The sequence below is a fragment of the Cordyceps javanica genome, chromosome 4, assembly GCF_051103115.1.
Source record: "Cordyceps javanica chromosome 4, complete sequence".
NCBI lineage: Eukaryota > Fungi > Ascomycota > Sordariomycetes > Hypocreales > Cordycipitaceae > Cordyceps > Cordyceps javanica.
The window spans coordinates 2,459,441-2,475,545 of record NC_139298.1 but is presented as its reverse complement, the minus strand read 5'-3'; the positions used below and the strand labels follow the sequence as shown (position 1 = coordinate 2,475,545).

Genomic DNA, 16,105 nt, shown 5'->3' with positions numbered 1-16,105 from the left:
TGTTTGTTTGTCGCGAAGCGTCGGGCTGGGGTTGCCGAGGAGTGATGCGGCGCAGGAAAAGAAAAAGTCGCGAGGCAGGCCAGAAAAGACAGGCAATGGCGCAGTGTTGATGTCGTGGCGTTGATGGCGCGGCGTTGGAGGAGGCGCTGAAGCCAGACGCGGCAGGCAAAAGCTTGATTCAAGGCGCCTTTGGAGATGGGGGCCTTTGTCTTTCGCGGTGATGGGCCTGGGTGAGTGGGACGTTTGTCGCAGTGCACAGGCGGCAGGGCCAGTAGCAGTAGCGGCAGAAGAATTGGCTGGTGCGGCGGAGAAACTGCGCGCGGCTGACTTGGTGGTGGTGCAGTGGTGGTGGTGACGATGGGACCCGGCGAGGTACCTGATTAGGTATTATTAGACTGGGCGTGTGGCCCGTGTGGGCTTTGTTATCAAGTCTGGTTTCCAGTACGAAACCCAAAATTGGTGGGCATGAATGAAAAAAAAAGATAAAAAAGGCATACACAATTTCTCTGGGGAAAACAGACAGATGCATAGTTTATATACCCACGTACAGGTGCAAGTATCCTCGTTTTTGGTGCAGCACAAAAGCACAGCGTGGGTAGAACAACAGAGCAAGTTCAGCCAGCCTGGGCAAGTAAGTAAGTTAATGGGGGAGGAGCGCGAGTGTGAAGCGGCACCGATGTACCCTTTGGTCGTGCAAGATGTCCATGTGGTACAACTCCGTGGGTACCTAGAGAGGTAATTGGTGCAAACGGCGACATTGCTGCCATTGGTTGGTGGTTCGTGCTCCCGCCAGCGCATAGACTTGTTCTGACCAACCACAAACACGCCATACAATTACATAGGTAAGGTAGGTGGCTAGGAAGGTAGTTGATGCTTTCGTGACCGATTTCTATCCCTAAGCACACAAACTCTCATATATATTCTCTGTCTGATTGAATCAGTTGGCCAGCTCAAGGAAAGTACCTACCTATTATTCCGTCAAGTTGAATGCTTGTGTACCTTGGCAGAGAGGGTCATCATTCGTTGGGCCACTAAATACCCGTGAAGCCCGCTGTGGGGATCCCCGGTGCAGTGAGTGGGCGGTACGGTGGTACCAGTACCACCTGGTCATCAGGACAACCTTACTTAAGTAGTACTTACCGACTCGAGCACGTACGGAGTACTTACTGAATAAGTAGTACTTATTCTTAGGTAGGCACCTAGGCAGGTAGCTGGGTACTGAGGTACGTAGTAGTCTGTACAAGTGTACAAATAGGTAGGCCATGTTCAACCTCCTTCCATCAAATCTGCAGCTACCATATATAATCAACTACATCCTTAACACCTCGTTTCCCAAACTGCATTTTTCAAGCACCGATCTCGCGTCAAAAATTCCAGCTCCTCTTCGCGAACAATTTCTACATAGCGCTCTGAAACCGCAACCACTTGGCATTTTCGGCCGTTTGCCGTAGTCTAGGCGCTCCGTCCCAGCACCAACCCCTGCCGTGCCACACACAAGAGCACACCCCCGTCAAGCCGACGAGATACGATGATTGTTTCTCCCCCCCTACCAGTACTGAGTACTGAGCACTGCTATTCCTGCTAACCCGTACTTATTCTTGCTTCTCTTCTCTACTTAATATTTGTACCACTTCCTTCTGTGTTGAATCACCCTAATAGCCACGATATGGGTGCAAAATGTTTGCTCTGGGCCGCCTTCATCATCTCAGTGGCCTCTGTCTACTCTTCATGTTCGAAGCCCTACCATTGCCTTTCCGATACCACGTCAAACCCATGCCCTGCCCATTCGGCTTCCAAAGGCGGCTCGTTATGTCGATATAGCGTCATGAAGAAGAGCCCAGTGTCCAGCGAAAGCCATGGAGTAGACACGACAGTAGCCACGAGGGCTCGAAAGCCTGTATTCTGGTTGCTGGTCTTGCTATCATCAGCATACGGCACGTTGGGTGTGCCTTCTGGATCTGACTCTGCAATGGTCCGTGGCCCCGATTCATCCGATTCCATTGAGGCTGCTAAGCGCACGTATTCCTTGTCCGTATGTTGTGCAGGTACCACTTCTGGCCCGCCTCACCGATGTCGTGCTCCTGTGCGACTTGCTGCAAGCTGATTTCGAGTTTCTGTGACACGGCGGCACCAAGTCCATGATCCTCGATAGCACGCAGTGTAGATTTCGGGCTGACCACCGCTGCCCCCTCATCCAAAAGCCAATGGCTTTCGCACAACACATTAGATAGCCAGTCATGGGCTGGTTTATGCGGATACCGGGCCTGTTTCACGGTTTCCAGATCCTTGACGACGGCGGGAAATAGCTCACGCCCTCTGGTAGGGAAGTGGTGTAGATAATTTCCAATACTGCATAGCGGCGTACCGCTGAGGGCTCCCACCTCACTCCTCCCTGCACAATGGCGCAGAAAGTGCTGCCAAAGCCACGGCGAGGACAGCCCCAGCGCCATCATATCCCAGCACTCCAAGGCTCAACGGGAGAAAATGAGGCCCAGCAGTTCATTGGGAAGGCGTTCCAGCAGAGAGGGTACCAAAGCTCTCGGTGCGTGTGTCTCGGAAGTTGGTGAGCCGCGACGATCGCCACAGTATAAAAATAACCTCAACTGGAGAAAGTCGAACAAGTAGAACCTACTCAGACTTCGAAGATTAAAAACACATTTTTGTGCCTTTGGCGTCACTATGCTGAGCACTTGCGGCGAACTCTCGGTTTGATCAACACCTGGTGGACACATTTTGGAATCATCATGGCGACGAATAATTCACAGAATATTCTCTGGCTTTATATCTGACCTCAATTGGCTGGCGAGGCGGCTGCGAACCATCTGGCTAGAGTCAACCCGCCAGACAGCGCCGCCTTTCCACAGAAGGCAGTGCGACACCTGACTGGTTCTCATATTTGCTATCAAAAAGACGAGGTGCCTCTGCCAAGTGACTTCTCAGAGAAATGATTGGGTAAAAAAATAACCAATACCAAGACAGTGTCGTGCACTGAGTGTGTTCGTAAGTCTCGTGACTCGCAGTTGTCGCAAGTCGGCGCGAGTGTGAAAAAAGAGCGGGTGACTGGACAGGTCAATCGTTCGCACGCGAAACAACTCCGAATCAGGTTCTCGTCTTTTTCTGTTTTTAATAATGCCAGTGTGGTGTCAATGAGTCAATAACCACGAACATGGGTTGCAGAACCCGGCCAGTAATAGTAGTAATTTATGGCCAGACAACATGCAGCAACGAAGTATATATATTGCGGTGCAAAAGCGTGGCTTGCTTGCGTGGCTTTTGCCGTGAAGTCGAGCCTTGTGTGTGATTCGTCTCGACCTGCGCTATCACGACAAAGCGCGCATGAAGCTCCACCGCGCGATGCGAGTAAATGTCCATCCATCCAAATCACAGGCATGGCTGCAGCTTTCCACTTCCTTGCAACCATGTGTCAGTGGCAAGGTTCCGGGCACATCACCGCCGACCGACGGGTTCCCTTGTTCTCTGCCCGTTTGGCAACTACTGAGTAGGCCGAGGGGCAAAGAAACAAAACATAACTTTCCATACCCATCTGGTCTTTTCCTATTCAAAGTATGGATTACGATAAGGGCAATACGAGTTCTGCCACCCACAACGGGGTGGGACAGTTGAATCTCCGTCCGCTCACCGACAAGACATGCACGCGGCAGATCACCCAACGGGTCGGCGGACGGCACAAAAGAGCCCAAGTACCTCAGTAGCCATATAAAACTCTGACATGGGTAGATATTCATGTCTGCCGGTAGCTGATCTCAAGTAGCTCGTCACCTTGGCTGCATCCAGCTTCGGGCTCTGGAGTCCCTCGATGGGCCTCGCCGGCACAGAAAAACCGATGATCTGTCCAAGACGCTAAAAATGCAGCCCTTCCACACTCTCTGACAGATGCCAAGTGTAATATGACAATGCAGCTAGCAAGCATGGGACGGCAGAAGGGCACGAGGGAATCGAGGGATCGATGGCACACCAAGAGTTGAATAATGCGGGACAAGGGCCAGTACGAAATACTCGCAGACTATCTCCTCCATCCGTCTTTCTTGTTCTCGCTCTTGTTCTCGCTCTTGTCCTTCCTCTTGTCCTTCTCCATCTGCTCCTTCGTCTGCTTCTCATTCTAGCCCCAAATCTTCTGCCCATCGTTATACTCCAGACCTTCCACACCATCAGAGACAGAATCCACCCTGGCACTTGTAAGTTGTCACCCTCTAGCGTCTGTCTGCAGCGGGGCTGACGCACACCCGTTTTGCCATTGTGACTCTCAAGATTAATCGACACCACCGTACATCAATACTAGTCCGCTGCTCCATGTTGGCCAGGGTGCGGTGCGATGCGGTGCGGTGCAGTGTAATGAAGGAGGGCTTACCTCCCCTATGTCTACAATTGTAGCGATTGGACTTGTTCCTCTCTTCTTCTTCTCTTCCCTTCGCTTCCTCGCTTCCGTTTCCAACTTTTCATTCTGTCCGTTGACTAAAAAAAGGCATTGCCTTGCCAGCTGGCATCCACCTGCCAGCTGCCAACGCCGTTTGCTCGCGGCCAATCTTCATAGCAACGTCAACATTCGGGTTGCCGTGCAAACACTGCTTGGCTATGTCCGCCTCTTCTTTCAAACACAACAATACAGGACAGAAACAAGAAAGAGCAACATTCAAAGAGACTACATATCCAGGCTCGTAACCTTGAACGGTTCTTCATCATCATTGAGATACCTTTCCATCCCAACATATAGCTCTTGCCTCTCGCCATCTGTCATTTAGAGGCTGCTCTTGGCTAGCACACAAGCTGTCCCGAACTCCTGCATCGCGGCTTCGGCTTACACGCTCGATTAGCTAAACAGTATATGTTCAACGTACTCCGAATTTCCGAAACGCTGCTCAATACTTACCCAGCGCGTCCCCGAGCCGCCTTCTGCACAGTCTGTAAACAATCGGCTCTCACGTCGTTGCCGCACAGCGGTTCGCTTTACCATGGTGTACGACAGAGACCGCGGTGTTCGTGAGGCACCCGACGGCCCTCATTTTGGTCCCAGTGGCTCTCCACGTTCGCGCTTTGCAACGGACGCCACACATTGTATACAAAAGTCTGCACCTGCCCGACCGCATGCAGTCCCATCAGCCGATGGTAAGCAACTGGCGTACTACTACCCAAAACCTCGGCTCCTGCTCTAACTTTTAAATAGCACTTATTGCTGACGACAACTTGCCAAGCACCAAGCTGCTCATCGACCTGATATCGGAGCGAGTTTTCTGGTACATTCAGCGTGACGGTGCAGACAAGAAGCACAAGAAGCTGTGTTCCGATATAAAGCGTTGTCAGAATGGAGAATTCTCCAGTGCTGCTGATTTACTTGATCTTCATGCGAAGGCGGCAGATTTCGACAAAGCCAAGTACTCTCAACGCATGACAGTCATTGACGATAAGCTAGTTCGTGCCATGGGCGCATGGTGCTCAAAGCTAGAACTGGTGGCGCAATCGAAGCGATTGAATGGAGATGCGCGCCACGACCTTACACCGCCTCCCAGCGAAACATCCTCAGAGACTAACAACATTCATGTTGAAGAAAAGCTATCTCAATTACGTGATAATCTTGAAGCCTCGATGCGCAATCAAATAGCTGAAGGACTTCAGAAGCTGCAGCGTGAGCTCACAGATGCCTGTGACTCTCGCACTGCCGCGATACAGCACTATACCAGCCAAGAGTCTCAGAAGCTGGCTGAGACACGTAATAGTCTGGAAGTCTCTGTGCGCAATCAAATCGCAGAAGAGTCTCGAAATCTCCAGCATCAGATCAAGGATGCGTACGAATCGCGCACGGCCGCAATACAGGATCATGTCATGCAAGAGTCCCACAAGTTGCAATCCAAGATCATCGACAACTACGAATCCCAAATAGCTACACTGAAACAAGACCTCTCCGACGAGAAGGACATTTCAAAAAGTTTGGAAGTCGAGCTGAAGAGTATGGCCTCTAGGTTGGCAGTCATCGAGGCCAACATCGAGAAACAGGCCAAGCTCTCATCTCAGTTGGATAGTGCCGTCAAGCAAGAGGCATTTATAGATCTAGAGTCGAGGCTAGCTAAATTTGAAGCATCACAGATGGCCACCAACCAGTCAGAAGATGGAAATGTAGCCGAGGATCATGAAGCCGACACGAAACTCGACAGCGCTCAGCCTAAAAAGCTGGATCTTCCCACAGCACAAAGCCTTTATCTTGAACTGGAAGCAGAGTTGGAGGACAAAATGACACAGTTTCTATTGCAGAAAGGCGATAGGATCGTGCCCGATGAAAGGATTCTGCGTCTTGCGCAACAAAAAGTTGAATATGAGGAAACACATCTGCAAAAGTCACTACATGTCATGGCCGAAAATTTTGGCAAATTGATGAACAAAGAAAGGGACATGCGTGCGAGTTTGGGTGTGCAGGTTAAGGCTGCTGCACAGTCGGCATTGGCAGCATCTCAAAATGTGCAGGAAATGAAAGCGGAACTTGCTAAGATCCAGACTACAAGCGACGCCAACCGCCACGATCATGCGGCGTTTACTACAAAACAAGATGCACGGATACAGAATCTTGAAGCAGACATGACATCAACAAGAACTCAAGTTCAGTCGGTAAAATGTGAGCTACAGAATTCAGTAGATGCACTGTGGTTGCGGTCAACCAATATGCACGCCTGGCAGGAGAATTTTTCCACGATCAGACTCTTTGAGGCCATTGTTCAGCACTTGAACCATTCATTCATACCTCAACATCTGTCCAATTTGGTGGAAATAAGAAGAAGAGTAGGTCATCTTGAAAGTCGATTGGGAGATGGTGTCAACAAGAAAAGAAAGATTGCAGAGCACAGCCCCGTGCCATTTCCATCTGGAAGATGATGTGGACCAAGGCAAAATGCTCGCTCCAGTGTTTCGGTCATCTTTCGCTGATACTATCTAAAACTTCTTTGCTTTGTTACATTTGCTTTTCGTTCGCCTTTGAGTCGTTTTCCGGGGTTTGGACATGGGTAACGGGCGTTTATACCGGTAAACTAAACAGCGCATGGGCAGCCATCGCGAGTTACTATCACTATAGATATACCACGATATGTTAATGATTGTATTATGTAATGAAAAACTGAAATTGCCATTGCGTTTTTACTTCAGGCTCATTCTCTGTCCTCCAAACTTGCTTGCATGCGTGCCTATGTAGAAGCCAGGCTGGCCAATGTCCATCCGCAGTTGCCTAGTCACAAGCCACGTAACAATCGTGGCATATAGGAAATAATATATAAATGAGACCGGTTTCTCCTTTAAGTCTACTTGCTCTAACATTACTTTTGTTTCCCAGCAATTCGACAGCATCGCCCAAATCTCGAAGACCAGCAAATAGATTCGGATCAACGTTCAAGGTGCGTGTTCTGGGTGTCACAAGAACTACAGATCTAACATGTAACAATACATGGACTAATACGAACAATGGGGGATAGGATGAAGCTGTCCACGCTGGTGCTAGCTGGCCTCGCCGCGTCCACGACGGCAGCTGAACAGAGCGGCGAAGAAATCGACCCCGTCGAGTTCTGCGGCCGCCTGGGCGTGATGAAGGTTGATCCAGAAGACCTCCCGGAAGGTGTTCGAATGGAAGAGGTCCGCCTGTGTAGAGACCACCCTATGGGCTATTCCAACTATTTCGGCTGGGGCGAATACTTGCCTCATTGGTTTCCGGGGCCTCCGACCTTTTTTTTCGAGTACCTGGAGTAGTTGCTTCTCTGGAGCGGTCTACATAGCTGCCCGACGGCTTCAAATTGTTTTGAATGAGACTTTCGAGACATATAAGCAAGCTATTACATATGCCACGCCAGCACCTTCAAGGTGGCAAGCCCGTTGGCTGGCCAGTTTCCTCCATGAACCATGTAGATCGAGTACCAGAATTCACGAGCTCACACTAGAAGTGAAATCAGTAGTTAGATAGAACTAGGCCGTTTCAGAATAAAGCCAGCACCACGAACTCAAGAATCTGATTTGAAAAGCCAAACGATTGTTGCGGCCTAACTATCTTTCTGGAACCACGTCTTAGGAATGGCCCCTGCACAGCCACACAGATTACCAGCCACATACCCACAAGCCACAGGCAAGCTTCGCGGCAAGCCCAATGTCTTTTTGCAAGGGCAACGCGAGCACAGGCGGTCGTTCGCAACTCTTCACCACTCCCTCCCAACAGACAGAACATTTTAGCCGGTTTACGTGCGCCAAACACAACAAGATGGCTGCTGTGAGTAGAGATGAGCTTAAATACTTCCTAATGGAGCTTGTTCTCGCTGCTTTTGATGCTAATTGATGCTGCGAACTAGCCGCTCGTAACCGTCTCCGAGAGCAAAGACCTGCGCGGTCTTAACCTCATCGCGGCTCACTCGCACATTCGAGGTCTCGGCGTCGATGCCACGACCCTCGAGCCCCGTGCCGCTTCCCAGGGTCTTGTCGGCCAGGAGAAGGCGCGCAAGGCTGCGGCCGTCATCTTGCAGATGATCAAGGACGGCAAGATTGCTGGTCGCGCCGTCTTGATCGCTGGACCGCCCAGGTACGAAATAGGCCATTTGCCCCCCTGGCCGCGACGATGGCCGTGTCGCCATCACAACCTGCGGTTACTAACTTGAATTGCCAGTACCGGAAAGACTGCCATCGCGATGGGCATGGCCCAGTCGCTCGGCCCCGACGTACCCTTTACCACGCTCGCCTCGTCCGAAATCTTCTCCCTCGAAATGTCCAAGACCGAAGCGCTCACCCAAGCCTTTCGCAAGTCCATTGGAGTGCGCATTAAGGAGGAGAGCGAGATTATGGAGGGCGAGGTCGTCGAAATTCAGATTGACCGCAGCGTGACCGGCACGGCCAAGCAGGGCAAGCTGACCATCAAGACAACGGACATGGAGGCTGTCTACGACATGGGTACCAAGATGATTGACGCCATGACCAAAGAGCGCGTGATGGCCGGCGATATCATCTCGATTGACAAGTCGTCGGGCAAGATTACCAAGCTGGGTCGCTCGTACGCCCGCTCTCGCGACTACGACGCCATGGGGGTCGACACCAAGTTCCTCCAGTGCCCCGACGGTGAGCTGCAGAAGCGCAAGGAGGTTGTTCACACGGTGACGCTCCACGAGATTGACGTCATCAACTCGCGCACGCAGGGCTTCCTCGCACTCTTCTCGGGCGACACGGGCGAGATTCGCAGCGAAATCCGCGACCAGATCAACACCAAAGTCGGGGAGTGGAAGGAGGAAGGCAAGGCCGAGATTGTCCCTGGCGTGCTCTTCATCGATGAGGTACACATGTTGGACATTGAGTGCTTCTCGTACATCAACCGAGCGCTCGAGGACGACCTGGCGCCCATCGTTATCATGGCCAGCAACCGTGGTCACGCGCGCATCCGCGGCACCGACTACCGTAGCCCGCATGGCCTGCCTCTCGACTTTTTGGACCGCGTCGTCATCATCAACACGCATCCCTACGCCGCCGAGGAGATCAAGCAGATACTGTCGATCCGCGCCCAGGAGGAGGAAGTTGACGTCTCGGCCGACGCCCTGGCTTTGCTGACCAAGATTGGGCAGGAGGCCGGCCTGCGCTACGCCAGCAACCTCATCAGCACCTCGCAGCTCGTCTCCGCCAAGCGCCGCGCCAAGCAGGTCGGCATCGAGGACGTCCAGCGCAGCTTCCAGCTCTTCTACGACCCGGCCCGCAGCATCGAGTTTGTCACCAAGTCGGAGAAGCGCCTGATTGGCGACGACGGCGCCGTCGACCTGTCCGTCAACACAAACGGCACTGCGGCCGCCGCAGCGTCCACGACCGTGGGCGGCGAGGGCATGGACCTGAGCTGAACAACGGAAAGGAAAAGTTACATAAACAGTCTCGATATATTGTTGTTTTGGCATGTACGATTTCAACCAAGGAAAATCGAAAAAAAAAATATAAGCCCAGAACGCTTTTGGCTTGCGTCCTTCAGGAAAGAAGAGGCAGACAGGCATGACATTGACTATCTTGTCTTCTTCTAGGGGTTGGCTTTTCTATTTCGGTAATTCTTTTTGTTTTGTTTTGTTGTCTTCCTTCGGCTGGCGTTTTTATGGGAGGGGAAGAGGAATGCGAAGCTTTTTTAGCAGATGGATAGAAAAGAAAACAACCTCGGAGTAGATGAAATGAACAAGAAGCTCTTTAACTACTTTTCTGAACATGTGGGTGAGAAATTACGTGACAGCTAGTAATTCTGAGTATTTTGCGTGATTTTTCAATTCCTTTTTTTCTTTTACCTTCAATCTATTTATACCTGTTAAAACCGGAATATCCTTTCGGGGCTTCTTCTATCCTGCTGAAGGCTGCATTTCATACCAGGCCAATTTTCATCAAGTCACGGCCGCTGCCAGGTCATAGAGAGCAAATACCCTCCCACAATGCGTAGGTAGAGAGTGATGCTTTTGTGAAGAAGACGTAATATGTTATTTAACGGGGATATCATATAAAAAAAAGGCCACTTGCTCGCGGCACAAATCTCGCACCATCCATCATCTTTGGACCCAACAAAGCACCTACTCGGCCGCAAAGCCCCCCGTTTTAAACTATCGCTTGCTCTAGATAACAAACCTGACCCAAAATGAAACAAGCCGTTGCAGAAATTCTGACTTGACCGCTGTATGCAAACTTTGCACTTCTTTTCGGCCAAAGCATAAAATAATGGTGAAAGTGTGTAAAGTGCACGACGTTGTGCCAGCAGGCATGCAGAAAGCATAGGCAGTCGGTTTCGCTTCAAACAGAAGATAGGAGAGAAAACGCCACTTTGTTGTTTTACTCTTTCGCTTCGTATAGAGAGGTGATCAGAGCCTTCCAACATCCAGGTCCCGTTGTCCATAAAAAAATACAAGAGCGCCCGACTCCAAAGAATATGGTAGGTAGAGTATCCAGTACAACAAATGGGTACGGATATTAAACATGCATTCGTAAAGCCATAACAGATGAGAGAAAACTCGCATGAGGGAAAACATGGGCCAATGCTGGAAGTATATTATTGGCCCATGCCCTGAAGCTGTGCAGCCAGGGTCTGATTGCCTTGGAGAAGCTGCTCGAGCCACTCGGCAGCCATGGTGAGCATGGTGCTCTTGCTGAAGCCGCCGCCCTTGAGACCGGGGACGAGCTCGCACAAATCGTCAAAGCCCTCTTTGATGAGGGTGCGGCGCTTCTGCTCGCTGCGAATATGGTTGGAGCGCTTCTGCTCTTCGCTGAGATTTTCCCGGGGTCCTTTGCCGACGCCGGATTTGCGGCGACGGGATGCGGCGGACTCAGCGGGCGGCGAGGGCAGACCGTTGCTGCCCTGTGGGCTCTTGGACTTTTTGAAAGCAGTCTTGGCGGAGAGCTCGTCGTCATCGTCATCATCGAAGCCAGCTCGTTGTGGCCGGCTCTTGCGTCGCTTGCGGGGGGGAGCGTCGGCATCCTCGGCCAGGCCCGTGGACTGGAGCGGGGCCACCCGCTGGGGATCAACAGTCGGACTGCCGCTGCGGGTGTTGGGGACACTGTTGCTGGGCTCGAGGCAGCCGAGGACTTGCATTTGAACTTTGTGGTGGCCGTCGACGGTTTCTTTGTTGGGGGCTGGAACATAGCCCTGGACGTTGCCAAAGTTGGCGTCGGAACCCCAGTGCAGCTCGTTAACCTGCGCCTGTCTGGAACCTTGGCGGTCCTTTGAGCCAAACATCCAGTGGGTGAAGGTATTGTTGTCAGCCTCGTTTTCTATATCTCTTTGGCTCTCTTCCTTGAACTCGTCCATGGGCTGGTGGCGAAGGTGACCCATGGGAGGACCGAGTGGCCGTCGAGCACCTGGAGATGACTCTTTGACCCTGCCATTAGAACGGGGACTGGAGCTGTTATTCTGAAGAAGGGTAGCTGCTGCATTGAGAACGTCGTCGGAATGGTGTCGATGTTGTGGCTGTTGTTGCTGGTGTTGGTGTTGCTGATGGTGGAAGACTTGGCGGTGCTGCTGGGCCTGGGGCTGCTGGGTCATTGGGGCCGAAGGGGGCCGCATGAGCTGGGGTCCCGAGTTGACACTCCCGGTGAAGTCGACGTGTTCACCGAGAAAAGCGTCCGGGTTTGGTAGGGCGGATGCTTGAGCACCAAAAGAGGTGGCGGTGCCCATGAACTGAGGAGGCAGGTCGAACCAGGCGTCGCTGAAGTGAAGGCCCTCGCCGAAGGAGGGCATGTTGTACTGTGCCGAGGACATGTCCTCGAAGAAGGAACTCAGGAACTTGGTGTCGGTCTCGGAGAGGAGCGGCGCACCGGCAGGGTCGGGGGCATCGAGGAGGCCATCTTGGTTCTGGTCCATCGAGTCTAGAAGAGAGAGCACCTTGTGTCAGCAACGGGAGGTCGGTTCGGGATAGCGAGGGAGGATTGGACAGCGGCGCGGCGGCGGCCACGACGGCGGCGCATCCGCGGAAAATGACGAGCGGGAAAGCTCAAGCAGATGGCGCAAAATAGGGGCCAGGAATTGAGAAGAAGGTGAATACTTACAGCCAAAGGGCAGAAAGGGATCTGAATCGGGCTGTGAAGAACCCATCCTGGGAGGCTGCTGGACGGCGAGCATGGATGCGGCTCTGGATGGTGACGAGAGGAAAAAGTGGATGTGACGGTCCCGGTGGGAGGGCGTTGCACCAAGAAAGGGCCAGCAGTGTTTTTTAGTAGGGCAGGTAGCTCTAGTAGGGAGGAGGTGGACAGTGTGGGCGGCGGGCGGCGGCGGCGATGGCGATGGCGGGAGGACGGCCAAAAAAAAATAAGAAGAGGCGGGCGGCTCAACGGAGAGACTTTGGGGCTGACCAAGGCCGGAGAGACGACTGGGCAGTAGCCAAGGTTGGTGGTAGGTATAGTGGCAAGTGGGTGGTGGATGAGCCGGGGGCCCTTGAGTGGGCTGGTTTTCAGCGGGCGGAGCGCTGTAATAGCAAAGGAGGAGCAGAGGTGGCCAGTAGGGAAAACGGAAAACGGAGAACGGTGGGTGCTGTAAGTACTTGGGGGTACCTCTGCCCGAGTAACTTATTAGTGGCTGCTGGCCAGGGCGTAGAAGGAACTGGACGGCGGATGTCGAGGCAGCTAGGTAAATTTGGGTTCAGACCGCGACAGTCGCTGTCGGTCGAGAGGAGGAGCTTTGTAGAAAGCAGGCCTGAAGGAGGGGTGGAAGGAAAAGGGAGCAAGAAAGAATAATGAAAAAGGATATGGTAAGAAGAGGGAAGAAGGAGAAAAAAAGAAGGAAGAAAAGGAAAATCCGGGGTAAAGAGACCAAACCAGACGTGCCGAGGAGGAAGAGGGCATGGGCAGATATTAAAAGGGCCCAAAGCTGGGATAATTACGAGTAAGTAGAGCCTGTGTCCTCCTTTTTGGTTGTCATCGTTCCTTGGCTGCTGGCGTTTGCCGATGTGAGCAGATGGGGGGAAGGCGGGGAGGAGGAGGGGTGAGGAGAACAGAGAGAGAGGTCTTTCACTTTCTCTTTCTCTATGCAAGGTTCATTAGTTGGCAGTAGTTCGACGTCGTTGGGTGGACGTTGGCGAGATGCGGGCGGATGAGAAAGCGTGGGGATTTTTTTTTTTTCTCTGATCATTCATTTCATGGGGGCAGCATGGCGGGGAATGAGAGGGGAGGGGAGCGTCAAAGTGGGTGCGGCCTAGGCGGTGGGTGGCGTGTGAGGTGGCGTGTGTGGTGGTGGCAGTAGTTGGTGGTTGAGTGGTCAGTGGTGTGTGGTAGTAAAGGTCACTTACTGGTTGAGGCTAGGTGCCTGTAGTGCTCAGTACCTAGAACCAGTAGGCACCAAGGCACTAACCTACCTGCCACTTGGAGGGCCACTGTCGTCACTACATGCACCCCGTGTGCCAGCCTAGGTAGTCACAGTATACTAGCGAATTTCCCCAATTCACTTCACTTGCTACTCTTTATTCTTGTCGAGTCCTCTTCCCTGTCTAGGTAGCAATGTAAGTACTCAGTAGATGCTCCCCTCTCTGCTCGTTTTCGTAAACCTTGCATGTTGAGGCTCTGCTCCGTCATGCCCGCTCTCGCCACCGCCGGGGCCCTCATCTCCTTCTCCTCCCTTCTCCTCTTTCTCCTCCACGTTGCCCAATAGTGGCGGTCTCGGCCGTAGAAGCGGGAGAGAGAGAGAGAAAAAACCCTAAATGGTTCCCCGAATCCGGTGCAGGGCAGTGCCTAGTAATAAAAGGCCCCCCCCCTCCATTCCACCTACTGATACCTCCCCCGGCCCTCGCTACCGGCCAGTACAGTGGATTCACCGTCGGCGGGGTCGCCGTCCAGATGCAATACTTATTACAGGGGGGGAGCATGGAGCCTAGCCTGTCGTAAGCACCTTGCTTGCTTGCCAAACCTTGCCAAGTGGTCGGCCATGCCTCTTTTTTTCTTTTTCAATTTTCTCTCCAAATTGCTGTAGATTGGAAATACATATTTTTCCTTTTTCCTTTCTTTTTCTCTCTCTTTTGTTAAACTCACTCATTTCATCCTGCCACAATGGTATGCATCTCACTTTTTCGTCCCCCGAGATGGCAGTGGGGGTGGTGGGCCTCTCCTCGTCGTTGTATCAGTAGATCAAACATGGGCTGTTCATGTTATGCAAACTAACACCTTTTTTTTGGATCTGGGAACAAGCGACGAGGGGGGGGGGGGAATAAAAGAGAGGAGAGGGTGAAGACTCTTCTACTGGCTTTAGCTGCCTAGTATATGACGACCTCTTGTATTTGCCTTTCGACATTATCATCATTTTTGCGTGCAACTATGTTGACCATCTTGTGCCAGTAATACTGAGCCTGGAATCTTGTGCTGCCTGTGCCGTGCAACTACCAACTTACCTGGATAGATATTCTGTACTCAGTACAATCTGTCAGTTGGTTGTCCCGGCCGTCCGCTGCAAAGCTTGGCATCCGCTCCGTCTCCTCCGTACAACACACCTGCGTTGGCGTAAAACGTGCACTCACTCAGACCGGACGACCAAGCACACGCACACGCACGCACATACGCACGCGCACCACGGCACAATATAAAATTGGACGCCGATGAACTTTGCCCAAGGGCTAGCGCCTAGTCATGAGGGCCTGCGTATACATATTTCCTCTTTTTCTTTCTTTTTCTTCTTTGTAGTCTTCTTTGCAGAGGTCGTGCAAGAAACAAAAGCTACAACGTCTCGTACTGCAGCATACAAGTTAATAAGCTGTTTTTCTCCCATGACGAGCCAACCCGATGCTGGACATTCGGCTTTTGTATCTGACTGTCCGCACGTTAGCCCCTTCATACACTCATCTACCTGAACCAGTTGATGAGCCAGCCCCAGCCTGCCAGCCAGCCTTTCTCGGAACCAGGGGGGGCCCTGTTTTGTAAGTCTTTGTGAGTCGATCATGACGGCACCAACCCCGGCTTGCAGATAATAGCCAGGGACCATGTCTGCAACACTCCTTTTTCTTCTCCTCTCCTCTTATTCCTATTATTCCCACAACGTCCGAGCAACACGAAAGGGGAGAACCCTCGAGTCCACGCTAGAAGCCGCACGGAAGAGACAACCCCTTGCCCGATCCAGAGTCCGTTGCGAGACCTTTGGTCTTGTGCTTGCGCATCAAGTGCGTCGTCTCCTGCCCTCCGTCCTTTTTTTAAAACTAGTAGGTTGGCAAGTACCGCAACTGTACACGCCATCCATCTCGGGAGAAGAAATCTAGCGTGCTTCCATGGCATGGTGTTGATTTAATGTAAACTACAAGTGCGTTACAAAGATTCCGAGGCAACTAGCCGCCGCCGCCGCCGCAACACCATCCCCTCCTTTCATTTCATGCCTTTTTTGCCCCGACGGTGCTTTCTTTGCTTCTATGCGTAACTGATACTAACAATACAGCCCTTCCTCATGGTCAACTTGCCCAGAAAGGATCACCAAACAAAAAAAAATCTTACTCCAACACAAGCCCTCCCCCTCTCAAGGCCAGTGTCGGCGCGGCGTCTTTTTCTGTTCTTTTTTTTCTTCGGTTTTTTATACCATAGCAATACGCATCACAACACACACCACAGAGCCAACCAGACACTGGGCAATAATAATTTAATACCCAAAAATAAAAAGGATAGGAAT

General features: G+C 52.0%; 3 protein-coding genes across 3 annotated transcripts; 2 read left to right on the top strand and 1 right to left on the bottom strand.

Moving 5' to 3' along the window:
• Nucleotides 1-4,970: 4,970 nt before the first annotated feature.
• Nucleotides 4,971-7,740, top strand: V2A60_006626 (uncharacterized protein; the record flags this gene model as incomplete). Its single annotated transcript, XM_083257920.1, has 4 exons — nucleotides 4,971-5,124; nucleotides 5,183-6,622; nucleotides 7,331-7,391; nucleotides 7,470-7,740. 4 exons carry the CDS (start codon nucleotides 4,971-4,973, stop codon nucleotides 7,738-7,740), a joined length of 1,926 nt encoding a protein of 641 aa, XP_083114046.1.
• A 502-nt stretch (nucleotides 7,741-8,242) lies between these two features.
• Nucleotides 8,243-9,851, top strand: V2A60_006625 (RuvB family ATP-dependent DNA helicase reptin; the record flags this gene model as incomplete). The annotated part of the gene is made up of 3 exons (XM_083257919.1): nucleotides 8,243-8,251; nucleotides 8,331-8,557; nucleotides 8,642-9,851. The coding sequence occupies 3 exons, from the start codon at nucleotides 8,243-8,245 to the stop codon at nucleotides 9,849-9,851; spliced, it is 1,446 nt and encodes a 481-aa protein (XP_083114045.1).
• A 1,175-nt stretch (nucleotides 9,852-11,026) lies between these two features.
• Nucleotides 11,027-12,334, bottom strand: V2A60_006624 (basic helix-loop-helix domain-containing protein; the record flags this gene model as incomplete). The annotated part of the gene is made up of 1 exon (XM_083257918.1): nucleotides 11,027-12,334. One exon carries the CDS (start codon nucleotides 12,332-12,334, stop codon nucleotides 11,027-11,029), a length of 1,308 nt encoding a protein of 435 aa, XP_083114044.1.
• Nucleotides 12,335-16,105: the final 3,771 nt, after the last annotated feature.